The 12,757-nt window shown below is 44.4% G+C and overlaps 1 protein-coding gene across 1 annotated transcript in view; it reads left to right on the forward strand.

The window, feature by feature from the left end:
• Nucleotides 1–12,757, forward strand: part of CFAP74 (cilia and flagella associated protein 74) — a 124,811-nt gene that overhangs the window by 39,096 nt on the left and 72,958 nt on the right. The window contains exons 11-14 of the mRNA XM_067472951.1: nt 1,922–2,089; nt 6,570–6,743; nt 9,576–9,694; nt 10,958–11,024. Coding sequence (XP_067329052.1) covers nt 1,922–2,089; nt 6,570–6,743; nt 9,576–9,694; nt 10,958–11,024 — 528 coding nt within the window. The remainder of the gene's footprint in view (nt 1–1,921; nt 2,090–6,569; nt 6,744–9,575; nt 9,695–10,957; nt 11,025–12,757) is intronic.

Below are 12,757 nucleotides of genomic sequence, written 5' to 3' on the forward strand. Positions count from 1 at the left end.
ATAGGGAGGAGAGAGCAGGTCAAGGGTCTGGAGATCAAGCCCTATGAGGAGTGGCTTAAAGAGCTGGGCATGTTTATCCTGAAGAAGAGAAGGCTGAGAGGAGACATGATGAGAGCCATGTATAAATATGTGGGAAGAAGTCATAGGGAGGAGAGAGCAGGTCAAGGGTCTGGAGATCAAGCCCTATGAGGAGTGGCTTAAAGAGCTGGGCATGTTTATCCTGAAGAGAAGGCTGAGAGGAGACATGATGAGAGCCATGTATAAATATGTGAGAAGAAGTCATAGGGAGGAGAGAGCAGGTCAAGGGTCTGGAGATCAAGCCCTATGAGGAGTGGCTTAAAGAGCTGGGCAATGGCATGTTTAGCCTGAAGAAGAGAAGGCTGAGAGGATACATGATGAGAGCCATGTATAAATATGTGAGAAGAAGTCATAGGGAGGAGAGAGCAGGCCAAGGGTCTGGAGATCAAGCCCTATGAGGAGTGGCTTAAAGAGCTTGGCATGTTTAGCTGAGAGGAGACATGATGAGACCCTATGTAAATATGTGAGAGGAAGTCATAGGGGGGGCACAGGGAGGGAGGGGGCGAGGAGGAGCAGCGGCAGGCTTCGCTACCAAGCTGGCAGCATGGTAGCCTACTGGGCTGTCTTCACCTTCGCAGGCATTGAGTTGGGTCCGCCTCTGCCCTCCATCTCAGTGTAGCTGCTGCAGGAGGGAGCCAAAGCCATAGGGGCAGGGCCTCTCGCTGCTCCGCCCCGCCCCCGCAGATAGCCCCGCCCCCGGTTCCGCCCCCCCCCCCCCCGCTCCGTCTTCAACTCCTGCTGCTTTACCAGGCCGGCGAGGGTGTTTGCATGCAAAGCTAGCAGCAGACCAGTGGCGGAGGGGACAGCACAGCATGCAAACACCCTCGCCGGCCTGGTAAAGCAGCAGGAGTTGAAGCCGGAGCGAGGGAGGGGGTGGGGCGGGGGCAGAACCGGGGGCGGGGCCATCTGCGGGGGCGGGGCGGAGCAGCGAGAGGCCCCGCCCCTCTGGCTTTGGCTCCCTCCTGCAGCAGCTACACTGAGATGGAGGGCAGAGGCGGACCCAACTCAATGCCGGCGAGGGTGAAAACAGCCCAGTAGGCTACCATGCTGCCAGCTTGGTAGCGAAGCCTGCCGCTGCTCCTCCTCGCCCCCTCCCTCCCTCCCCCCGCCCTCCCTCCTCCTCAGGCTCCACCACGCGGGGATGCCAAGGGCGAGGGACACGAGGGAAAAATGATCCAAAAAAATTTATGCCGGGGTACAAGACGACTCCCCATTTTTGAGATGATTTTCCAGGCTTAGAAAGTCGTCTTGTACCCCGGAATATACGGTATACTGTTTAAGATCCCAGAGATTGATATATGGTTGGAAAAGGTAAGAGAAATAAGAGACATGGAAAATGTATTCAAAAAGAATACAGGGAATGTGATAAAGAGGACTGATTGGACCCTTTTTTGGGATTATGACAAACAAATAAGAGAACAAGAGGAAACAGAAAATTGAATTAGGGAAATAATGGACTAAAAAACCGAAATGTGGAATGGAAGTCAATTTTATTAATTTTTTTTAATTTTTTCTAAGTGTGGTGTTTTTTGTGTGTTGTTTTTTTTTTTGGTTTTTGTTTTGTTTTGTTTTCTTCTTTGCTCTTCCTTCTTTCAGCACTTCCCTATATTTTATTGTTCTCACTCTTTCGATGTATTCATTATAATTCAATAAAAACTATTTTAAAAAATAAAATATATATATACTGTTTAGAAGAGAGTGTTGATTAGGGAGGATATTATGAATCAAGACCTTTAAAAGCAGGGACCCTGCACCTCTAATGGCTGCAAAAGTGGAAGCACCCCCCATACACACACACACAAACACACACAAGGCCATGACCAGTATTTCTGTTTTTCTGCAGAAATCTTGGCATCCTGTTTCATCTACTGACTCCTTTGATGATGGAAGCATTTTGGAAGCATCCAAGGCGATGGTCCCACTAAGGAAAGGCAAAGAAGAAGAAGAAGACGAGAGTCTCGCTGAGCCGGAGTTTACGGGAATTTGGGATCAAGAGTGCGACATATTCAAGGTGAAAACTTGGTCATTCCAGATTGTTTATTCCTCACTTTCTTTGGCAGGGTATCCAAATTCACCAAGTTTCTGTTAGCAGAGGTGGTTTATCCTGGGGTGCCAGTCCACTTGGCTTGCTTGACTTTTACAGCTGTTGTGACATTCTTTTGAATGCTAAGGGTGGAGTTTGATGTGGGGTTTAGCCTTCTTCCTTGAATTGCAATCTGGGCTGGGCTTTAGCACAGCAGGTTAATCACCAAGCTGTAATAATTATTGCCACGGGTCAGCGTGAGCGCCTGACCTTTAGCCCAGCTTCTGCCTACCTAACCAACTCAAAAACAAATGTGTGAGTAGATAAATAGGTACCGCATTAAAGCAGGGAGGTATTGTAGGCATGGCATTTCGATCAGAAAAAGGAGGAAGTTTACGAACAAAGAAAACTCTTCAGCAAGGCCGGGACCGAGCACAGCCTCTAAAGATGCCAAAAAATGTGGAAAGCCTCTCTCTCTCTCTCTCTCTCTCTCTCTCTCTCTCTCTCTATATATATATATATATATATATACACATACATACACATATATAGGTAAAGATTTTCCCCTGATATTAAGTCCAGTCGTATCCGACTTTGGGGGTTGGTGCTCATCTCCATTTCTAAGCCAAAGAGCCGGCGGTTCCGTAGACACCTCCAAGGTCATGTGGCCAGCATGACTGCGTGGAGGGCCGTTACTTTCCCGCAGAAGCAGTACCTATTGATCTACTCACATTTGCATGTTTCCCCTTCGTGGTCCCTGTGAATCGCACATATGGTAACCCAGTTCAAAGGAGATATTGTGGATTATCTGCCTTGATATTCTGGGTTGTGTGGCTGTGTGGAAGAGGAAAAGCGAGGTATAGAGGAGGAGGAGAAGTAGTAGTGGTTATTTAACTTCTGGCACTGCTTCAAACCCTTTCCCTTGCTGCTCATTCCGCTTGCCAAAGCTCTCCTTAGAATGTGATCAGTCAAAGAAACGGAGGACTCAAAGCATTTGCACTCTTAAACGAGAAGAAAAAATATCTGACATAGTCTTGGTTCACAGATTTCTGAGGACACATATCACTTCATGTTTGCTGCCTGGTTTCACTTTTCCAACTGAATGTGACATCCGTTTGAGTTGGTGATAAAGATGGCTTCCTGTGGAAAAGAGACGGGATTGCGAACCTTTTGAATACGGCACGGCAACCATGTTAATTTACTTCGGCGGAGCGAGATTGTTAATTTTAGATAAGAAAGGAAAGCCTTCTTTCATTTTCTTTTCTGGTTACATGTGATTTTAGGAAGCAGTGTAGGGACTTTTCAGGACTTGAGAGCTGGATGTTCCCTTTCAAATCGAAGATCCTATGATTCTAAACCAGTGGCTCCCAACTGTGGTCACTGGACCACCACCGGTCCGCAAGAACTAAAACATGGTCCACGGCCTCACCGTTACTACACCTTATTGTGCCAATGCTTATTAAATATGGTTTTCTTTGGGCAAGCTGATGGTGACTACTGAATGGCATATGTTCTGTATCAGAAACTAGAGCTGATGTGGTTTATCCAATGCAATTTTCTGAATCAGCACCCAAAATAACCAAACCCAATCTAAAGTTGACCAAAAATGAACCTGTAACCCTTTTGGTACTTACTTACATACTTAGGCAATCCCTCATTGGCCAAGCAGGATAGTCTTCCAGGATCAGTGATCTGGTGGGTCCGTAGGTGATGGTGGAACCCTATTCTTGACCTGCATGTTCTCCCGCAGTGAAGGCATTGGTTTCCAGGTGGAAGGCCATCCCGGTCAGGGTTGGCTTGATGCGCCTTCCTCTTGGCACATTTCTCTCTTTCACCCTCCATTCGTGCTGCTTCAAATTCTGCAGCACTGCTGATCACAGCTGACCTCCAGCTGGAGCACTCAAGGGCCAGGGCTTCCCAGTTCTCAGTGTCTATGCCAGACTTTTTAAGGTTGGCTTTGAGCCCGTCTTTCAATCCCTTTTCTTGCCCTCCAACATTCCGTTTTCCGTTCTTGAGTTCGGAGTAGAGCAACTGCTTCGGGAGACGGTGGTCAGGCATCCGGACAACGTGGCTGGTCGAGCGGAGTTGATGGCAGAGGACCATCGCTTCAGTGCTTGTGGTCTTTGCTTCTTCCAGCACGCTGACGTTTGTCCGCCTGTCTTCCCAAGAGATTTGGGGGATTTTTTGGAGGCAACGCTGATGCAATCGTTCCAGGAGTTGCATGTGACGTCTGTAGACTGTCCACGTTTCGCAGGCATAGAGCAGGGTTGGGAGGACAATAGCTCTATAAACAAGCCCCTTGGTCTCCCTACGGATGTCCTGGTCCTCAAACACTCTCTGCTTCATTCGGAAAAATGCTGCACTCGCAGAGCTCAGGCGGTGTTGTATTTCGGTGTCGATGTTGGCTTTGGTGGAGAGGTGGCTGCCAAGGGAGCAGAAATGATCAACATTTTCTAATGTTACACCATTAAGTTGTATTTCTGGCATTGCAGAGGGATTGGCTGGTGACTGCTGGAAGAGCACCTTGGTTTTCCCGATGTTCAATGACAGGCCGAGCTTCTTGTATGCTTCTGCGAAGGTGTTTAGAGTGGCTTGCAGGTCTTCTTCTGAATGCGCACAGACGACATTGTCATCAGCATACTGGAGTTCTATAACAGATGTTGTTGTAACCTTAGTTTTGGCTTTCAGTCTGCTGAGGTTACATAGCTTGCCGTCTGTCCAATAGATGATTTCCACTCCGGTGGGAATCTTCTCATCAACAAGATGAAGTATCATAGCGATGAAAATGGAGAATAAAGTTGGGGCAATAACACACCCCTGTGGGCATTTCTGTGGGCAAGCAGATGGTGACTACTGAATGACATATGTTCTGAATCAGAAACTAGAGCTGATGTGGTTTATCCAATGTAATTTTCTGAATCAGCACCCCAAATAACCAAACCAAATCTAAAGTTGACCAAAAATGAATCTGTAACCCTTTTGATACTAATGTTAGAGAGTGGTACCTGATTACAGTGGTCCCTGGTCAAAGAAAAGGTTGGGAACCAATATTCTAAACTATATATGATGCGGAAGATTCAGGGCAAGGGCCTATTAATAATATTAGGGGCAACACGTCGTCTCTTCCTCCTTCTCACTCTAGAAATAGTCTTGAATTTTTTTAAAAACTAGGAAAACGATCCTTTTTTTATTGAAGATAAGTAAAAGCAGCAAAATAGAAAAACACTTTAAGGGAAAAAGTAAATCCAATTAGATAAGAAGATAAGCAGGAACAAATTAGTCCAAGGTATGGTTCAGCAAAGTTCAAAAACAAAGTCCAGACTTCTCTAATAAAATCCAAAGAAACAGGGAAACGTTGATCCAAGGCATGAATAGGTAATCACAAGAGACAGAGAGTCAAAAGCGGTATACAAGTGAAGTAAGTAAATAAATAATAAATAAATAATAACAATAATAAATAAATAATAACAATAATAAATAAAAAAATATACTTTATTTATATTCTGTCCTATCTCCCCAAGGGGACTCAGGGAGGATTACAGTACACATATACGGCAAACATTCAATGCCATTATACAATTCACAAAGACAGACACTACATAAACAAAGGTAAAGGCTTCCCATCTTTTTCCATCTCCGGCATCTGGAGGCTGTGCTCAACTTCGGCCACGGGGGGTGCTGTTGCTCCATCTTCCATGCTGAGAAGCTTTGTTGTCCTTAGATGCTCTCCCGATTGAATCGCCGGCATGTCCACATGGGCGTCTTTTATTACCTCCCCGCCAAAGCGGTACCTATTTATCTACTCACATTACCTTGGGAAGTCTGATCTGGCCACGGTGGTCTACACTCTGGTTACATCCCGAATAGATTACTGCAACGCACTCTACGTGGGGCTGCCTTTGAAGACGGTTCGGAAACATCAGCTAGTTCAACGGGCACCAGCCAGATTACTAACTGGGGCGGCATACAGGGAGCATACCACCCCCCTGCTATGCCAGCTCCACTGGCTGCCGGTCCATCTCCGAGCCCAATTCAAAGTGCTGGTTTTGCCATTACTTATGTGTAAACTACTTTGAGTCCCCCTCGGGGTGAGAATAAATTTTTTGAACTGCTAGGTGAGCACATGCTGGGCTGGTGGTTGGGAGCTCACCCCAATCCGGACTTGAACTGTCAGCCTTTCGAAAACTAGATTTTCTGCAGCTGGCGGTTTAACACACTGTGCTAAAGCCCGGCCTATAAGTTGACTATAGATTGTATATAAATTGCAGCTTGAGTGGCTTTCAATTTTGTTTTGCTGGCTTTTTGTGTGTGGTGTTGGAGGTAAATTTGGCCAAGCCACAATAATTTCCTTACAGATCTACATGTTTTCATGCTTTAATTTCACAATTTTCATAGTCCACAAAAGCCCTTACGAGGTTAGTTGTTCATAGTAGAAATATTGACTCTGTTGTGGCTTTATATGGCTCAGGTCACAGATGACAGAATCGACTCCAAACCTCTTGGTGCATCTGAGCTGGAAAAGGAGATTTTTGCTCCAGATGTGGAGAAGCTGCATAGCGGGATCATTCGTAAACACAGGGTTTGCGGCCGTGAATTTAAGGGGTGCCCTTTCTATAGCAAGCCCAGCCTCATTCATTTCAAGGTTAGTGATCTTTGCTTGGGTGAAAAATGAACTAAGGCCTCTTTTTCAAAACTGCTCAATCTAATCGTTCCAGAAGATTTAAATACGTTAATTATGTATGGTGCTTTAATTGGTGCATTTAAAATCTATGTCGTGGCTTGCTATTTTGACAAAGTTCAGTTTTCTAAGATTTTTTTAAAATGTGTGTGTGTGTGTGTATATATATATATATATATATTTGATTTTGTTTATGTCCCACTTTCCTCAAATGGGAATCAATTATATTACTGTTTACCATCGTGGTCAACTGTGAATCGCACATATGGTAATTCCTGCGCCTGCGCAGAACAGCTTTCGGAACCTTCTAGAGCAGCATTTCTCAACCTGGGGGTCGGGACCCCTCAGGGGGTCGCGAGGGGGTGTCAGAGGGGTCGTCAAAACCCATCACAAAGCATAGCATTTTCTGTTGGTTTTGGGGGTTCTGTGTGGGAAGTTGAGCCCAATTCTATCACTGGTTGGGTTCTTTGATTGTTGGTGGACTATAAATCCGAGCAACTACAACTCCCAAATTCCCCAAACTCCACCAGTGTTCACATTTGGGCATATTAAGTATTCATGCCATGTTTGGTCCCGATCCACAGTCCACAGAGCTCTCTGAATGCAGGTGAACTACAACTCCAAAACTCAAAGACAATGCCCACCAAACTTTTCCAGTATTTTCTCTTGGCCATGGGAGTTCTGTGTGCCAAGTTTGGTTCAATTCCATCGTTGGTAGAGCTCAGAATGCTCTTTTGATTGTAGGTGAACCATAAATCCCAGAAACTACAACTCCCAAATGACAAAATCAATCTCCCCCCAACCCCACCAAATTTGGGTATTTGTGCCAAATTTGGTCCAATGAATGAAAATACATCCTACATATTGGATATTTACCTTAAAATTCATAACAGTAGCAAAATTACAGTTGTGAAGTAGCAATAAACATAATGTTATGGTTGGGGGTCACCACAACATAAGAAACTGTATTAAGGGGTCGCAGCATTGGGAAGGTTGAGAAACACTGTTCTAGAGAGTTATTAAACATTTTTGGTGGTAGCCCCGCCCACTCTCCCTGTGAGTATAAATAGCCAGTGGGAGGGGCTACAGCCTCCAGTTCTCTTCATCCGCCGCTGAAGCAGCAGCGAGAGAACCTTCACTCAGACTAGCTTCCCTTGCTTGGTTTTTTGCCTTGACTCAGACTGCCTGACTTGACTTCTCCTTCTTTGTCCCGGACTATATTTGACTTGCCTAACTATTTGTTCTTTCTGTCTTGGCTTTGATCTTTCCCTTTTTGACACGGACTGTTTTGATCTGCCCTTGCTGTGCCCTGTCTGTCTTTCAGTTCTGCCTTTATTCTGATGGACTCAACACATTCTGATAAAGGATCCTCTTCTATATAGTCCCATGCTATAATTTTTTTAAAATTCTAAATATTTACATTTTTTTAAAAAAAATGATGTACATCCAAAGGTAATTTTAATTGTTTTAAGACAAGTCAAATGCACATTCTAGACTTTTGGAGAGCTGACGTCTGAAAAATGAAGGAAATATTGAGCAGCATTCCGTGGATACCAGTACTAAAAAACAAGGGATGTAAGGATGGATGGTAATCATAGAGACCTCATGGGCCATCCAGTCCAATCCCCCGCCAAGAAGCAGGAAAATTGCATTCAAATCACCCCTGACAGATGGCCATCCAGCCTCTGTTTAAAAGCTTCCAAAGAAGGAGCCTCCACCACACTCTGGGGCAGAGAGTTCCACTGCTGAACGGCTCTCACAGTCAGGAAGTTCTTCCTAATGTTCAGATGGAATCTCCTTTCTTGTAGTTTGCTCCATTTGTTCTTGTAGTTGCTCCATTGCATCCTAGTCTCTAGGGAAGCAGAAAACTGAACAGCTCTCACAGTCAGTAAATTCTTCCTAATGTTCAGATGAAATCCCCTTTTCAAGAGTGAAATACTCAAGATGCAACGGCAAACACTACCAACAAAAAGAAGAAATGAGACAAGTGCAAAGATGCCAGAATGAATGTCCAAAGAACTTCTAACTGGGCTAAGACTCAAAAGAGACATGCACAAGAAGTGGAAAAAGGGAGAAATCACCAAATTTAAATGCTTAACCAACTCTTGTAGCTAAAATGTTTGCAAGGCTAAAGCGCAAAACGAGTTCAGGCTTACCAAGGACAATAAAAACAATTAAAAGGTCTTCTTTGCTTACATCGGTAGAAGAAGGAAGAATGAGGAGGTGATAGGGCCTCTGCGAGGAGAAGATCATAATAATCATAGAATCCTAGAGTTGGAAGAGACCTCATGGGCCATCCAGTCCAATCCCGTTTTGCCAAGAAGCAAGAAAATTGCATTCAAAGCATCCCTGACAAATGGCCACCCAGTCTCTGATTAAAAGCTTTCAAAGAAGGAGCCTCCACCACCCTCTGGGGCAGAGAGTTCCACTGGTGAACAGCTCTCACAGTCAGGAAGTTCCTCCTAATGTTTAGATGGAATCTCTGTTCCTGTAGTTTGAAGCCATTGCTTTAATATTCCTGTTTCTTGGCAGAATATGGTTGGACTGAATGGCCCACGAGGTCTCTTCCAACTCTAGGATTCCATGATTAATCAACTTAAGCATTGCACTTTTATTTCTAACCCCCCCCCCCCCCAATCATGTTTGCTTAAGTGTGCTTTCTTGACACAGGGCTGGCATTGCCGTTGCATCGATCAATTCATTGTGTTCAGGATTTCCATGACATAAGAGCAGCCTATCCTTGCCAACTATTGTCTTGCGATTATAATGGTGGAAACATGTCTTGATTCTTTACAGGACTTTGACATTGGTAAAACTTATAAAAAGAAGATGGTTCTGATCAATGCTTTCTATGGCATTAACTTCTGCAAGCTAATTGGCGTCAATGAACACCTGAAGGATTTTTTCACTGTGCAGTAAGTAAACATGAGTAGAATGTGGCCTTGTTTGGGGTTGATGGCATGAGAGGATAGGAAACTGGGTGGTGGCAGAGTTTGTCGACCTTCTCACTTAGTTTGGGCCTTCTGTGACTAGACTGAGGGAAGTAATCGTCCCATTGCCTTCTGCTTTGATCAGAACTCCCCTGAATTAACACTGTGTTCAGTTTTGGGCACCATAATTCCAGACGGATGTGGACAAGATGGAAGGTGGCCAGAGAAGAGTGACCAGTGTGGTCTAAAGTTTGGAGCCCGTTCACTCAGAGAAGCAGCTTTGGCATTACGAGGATTGAATAAAAAATAATACTTCCCCCTTTGTAACTCCTCAATAGATGGCAGTACTGGCATGCGGCAGGTACTGGCTTGTTCAGTAGACTCTCCTCTACAGTTCCATTTGGCAGGAAGCCTTAGCATTGAACAGTTGAGTTGTTAAAGTACGAAGTATGGAACCCTGCACAGACGGTCGATCAGTGCGACTAAGCACCGTATGCGGCAGGTGCTGGCTTGTTCAGTAGACTCTCCTCTACAGTTCCATTTTGGTGGGAAGCCTTAGCATTGAACGGTTGTATTGTTAAAGTGCGAAGTATGGAACCCTGCGCAGACAGTTACTTAAGTCAATGCGACTTAAGCAACATGCCCTCATTGAATTCTTGACAGCATGACAAACAAAAAGTTGGACGTCCTGTGACAGCAACCACTGAGTTTCACAAGCAAAAGGTAGACAGATTGATTCAGGACAATCGTCGTATCACTTGGAGATAAATTTCAAGCATAGTCGACATTTCACAAGAAGGTGTGGGTCACGTCATTGCTTTGCTTGGCTATTGGAAGATCTGTGCAGGATGGATTGCGGAAACAGTGTCGACTTCTTCTGTGATGGCTTCAGAAAACTTGTTCATCATTGGCAGAAATGTATCCAGTTGTTTGGTGATTGTGTGGGAAAGTGAATAGTGGGAGTTAAAGAGCACATTCCAAGGTTTATTTCAGTATTTGATATATTAAAATATTCCCATCCAACCCAAGTAACTAAGGCGGAGGTATTACTTTTCCTTCAACCCTCGTAGGTCTAAACAGAAAGAGAAAGAGGCTGAGAGAAGGTGAGAGAAGGAGACCTGAGGGCCATGTTTCAGTATCTGAAAGGAGGCCATTTGATTGTTGCCAGACACTGTTTTGTTTGCTGCTGATAGATGATACAAATACAAATTGTGATCTAAATCTACCTATTATTATTCACCCCTGCAGCCTTGATCCTCCAGGCCCAATGTCTGCTGGAATGTCGTGTGAAGTTGGGGTGACCTTTAAACCGCTGGTAGGTGCAAAACAGAATTGTCCCAACTTATATGGTGTTTGCAAATTTTAAAATAGCAAAAGGATTCAAGGAAGAACCAAGTAAGATTGATATGCTTTTCAAATAGTATTCAATTCAGACAGTTTTTACAACTGTACTAGCAAAGGAGTCAACTTTTTGTAAGTGTTGATTTGGGGAAGTATATTACTTTATATAATATACTAGTTGTCCCCTGCCACGCGTTGCTGTGGCCCAGTCTGGTGATCTGGAAAATAAAGTAATCAGAAAGTATTATTTATTTATTTATTTATTTATTACTTGCACTTATTGACCGCCACTCTCAGCCCTAGGGCGACTCGTGGCGGTGAACAACAACATAGAAAAGACAGTGTACAATAAATCACGACAATACATACAAACTACCACTACATAACATATACTTATGCTAAAAATCCGCTTCGTCAAATCCTGGGGTCATAGTCAATTTCATAGTCATAGTCATAGTCCATTCCAGTATCGTTCCAATGATAACACTCAGTTGAAGGCCTGCTCGAAGAGCCAAGTTTTCAGGCTCCTACGAAAGGCCATCAAGGAGGGCGCCTGTCTAACTTCAACAGGGAGGGTGTTCCACAGCCGGGGGGCCACCACCGAGAAGGCCCGCTCTCTCGTCCCCGCCAGACGTGCCTGTGAGGCGGGCGGGACCGAGAGAAGGGCCTCCCCGGATGATCTCAAGGTCCTCGTGGGCTCGTAGGCCGAGATGCGGTCTGCAAGGTATTTTGGGCCGGAACCGTTTAGGGCTTGGTTTCTAATATAATTTCTTTCTGCTTGTGGGTAAACAATATTTCTTGCTGTTTCTTTGTCAGTGTTGATGTGGAGATTGTCTGGTTTGCCTACTCTGGAACATGCAACATACCATTGCCCTTCTTTAGGAGTCCCTTTCAAATCTGTGTGGGAAGTTTGCCCCAATTTTGTCATTGGTGGGGTTCAGCATGCTCTTTGATTGTAAATGAACTATAAATCCCAGTAACTACAACTCCCAAACGTCAAGGTCTGTTTTCCCCAAACTCCATCTGTGTTCCTAGTTGGGCATATGGAATATTTGTGCCAAGTTTGGTCCAGATCCATCATTGTTAGTAGGGACGACATCAGAATATCCCCTACACGAGGAGAACCTGTGGGTGCCGTGAGGTTGATGCAGAAGTGGAGGACTCAGAACATTTTTTTCTTAAAATGTCCCTACTACAACAGGATCCGGTCTTACTACCTAGAGTCCCTGCTGGAGAACCATACTTATTCAGAGAATAAGGAGAAATTGCACATCCTCCTTCAGGGTTCAGATAAAACTCTATTTTAAAATTGACCCTTTTTACCCAAAAAGCGCTGGCCATCCGCGAGAAGATGGAAGCAGAGAGAGGCGACCTTGCTGCCATCAACAAAACTCAAGCTTAAAAACTTAATATGGACACGCCACTAGTTTTACCTACCCATGCCCCCCACCCTAACCCTATTTTAAGGAATTAATCAATTTTTAATCTTTTAACCTCTTTATCTCGTAGTTGCTCAATTATTTAGGAGTGAGTCGACAGGCCAGTAGGCCATGATGCCTTGTATTCCTATATGGTTTTTCTGTATGTGTATGTTTTGTATGTTTTGCATGTTTTGATATGGTCAAAATTGACTAATCAATAAAGAATTGTTGTTGTTGTTGTTGTATAAAAAGCCTCTAATTTCCATCATTGTTTGAGTCTCTGGAT

Source organism: Anolis sagrei, chromosome 13 (assembly GCF_037176765.1).
Source record: "Anolis sagrei isolate rAnoSag1 chromosome 13, rAnoSag1.mat, whole genome shotgun sequence".
Taxonomy (NCBI): Eukaryota; Metazoa; Chordata; class Lepidosauria; order Squamata; family Dactyloidae; genus Anolis; species Anolis sagrei.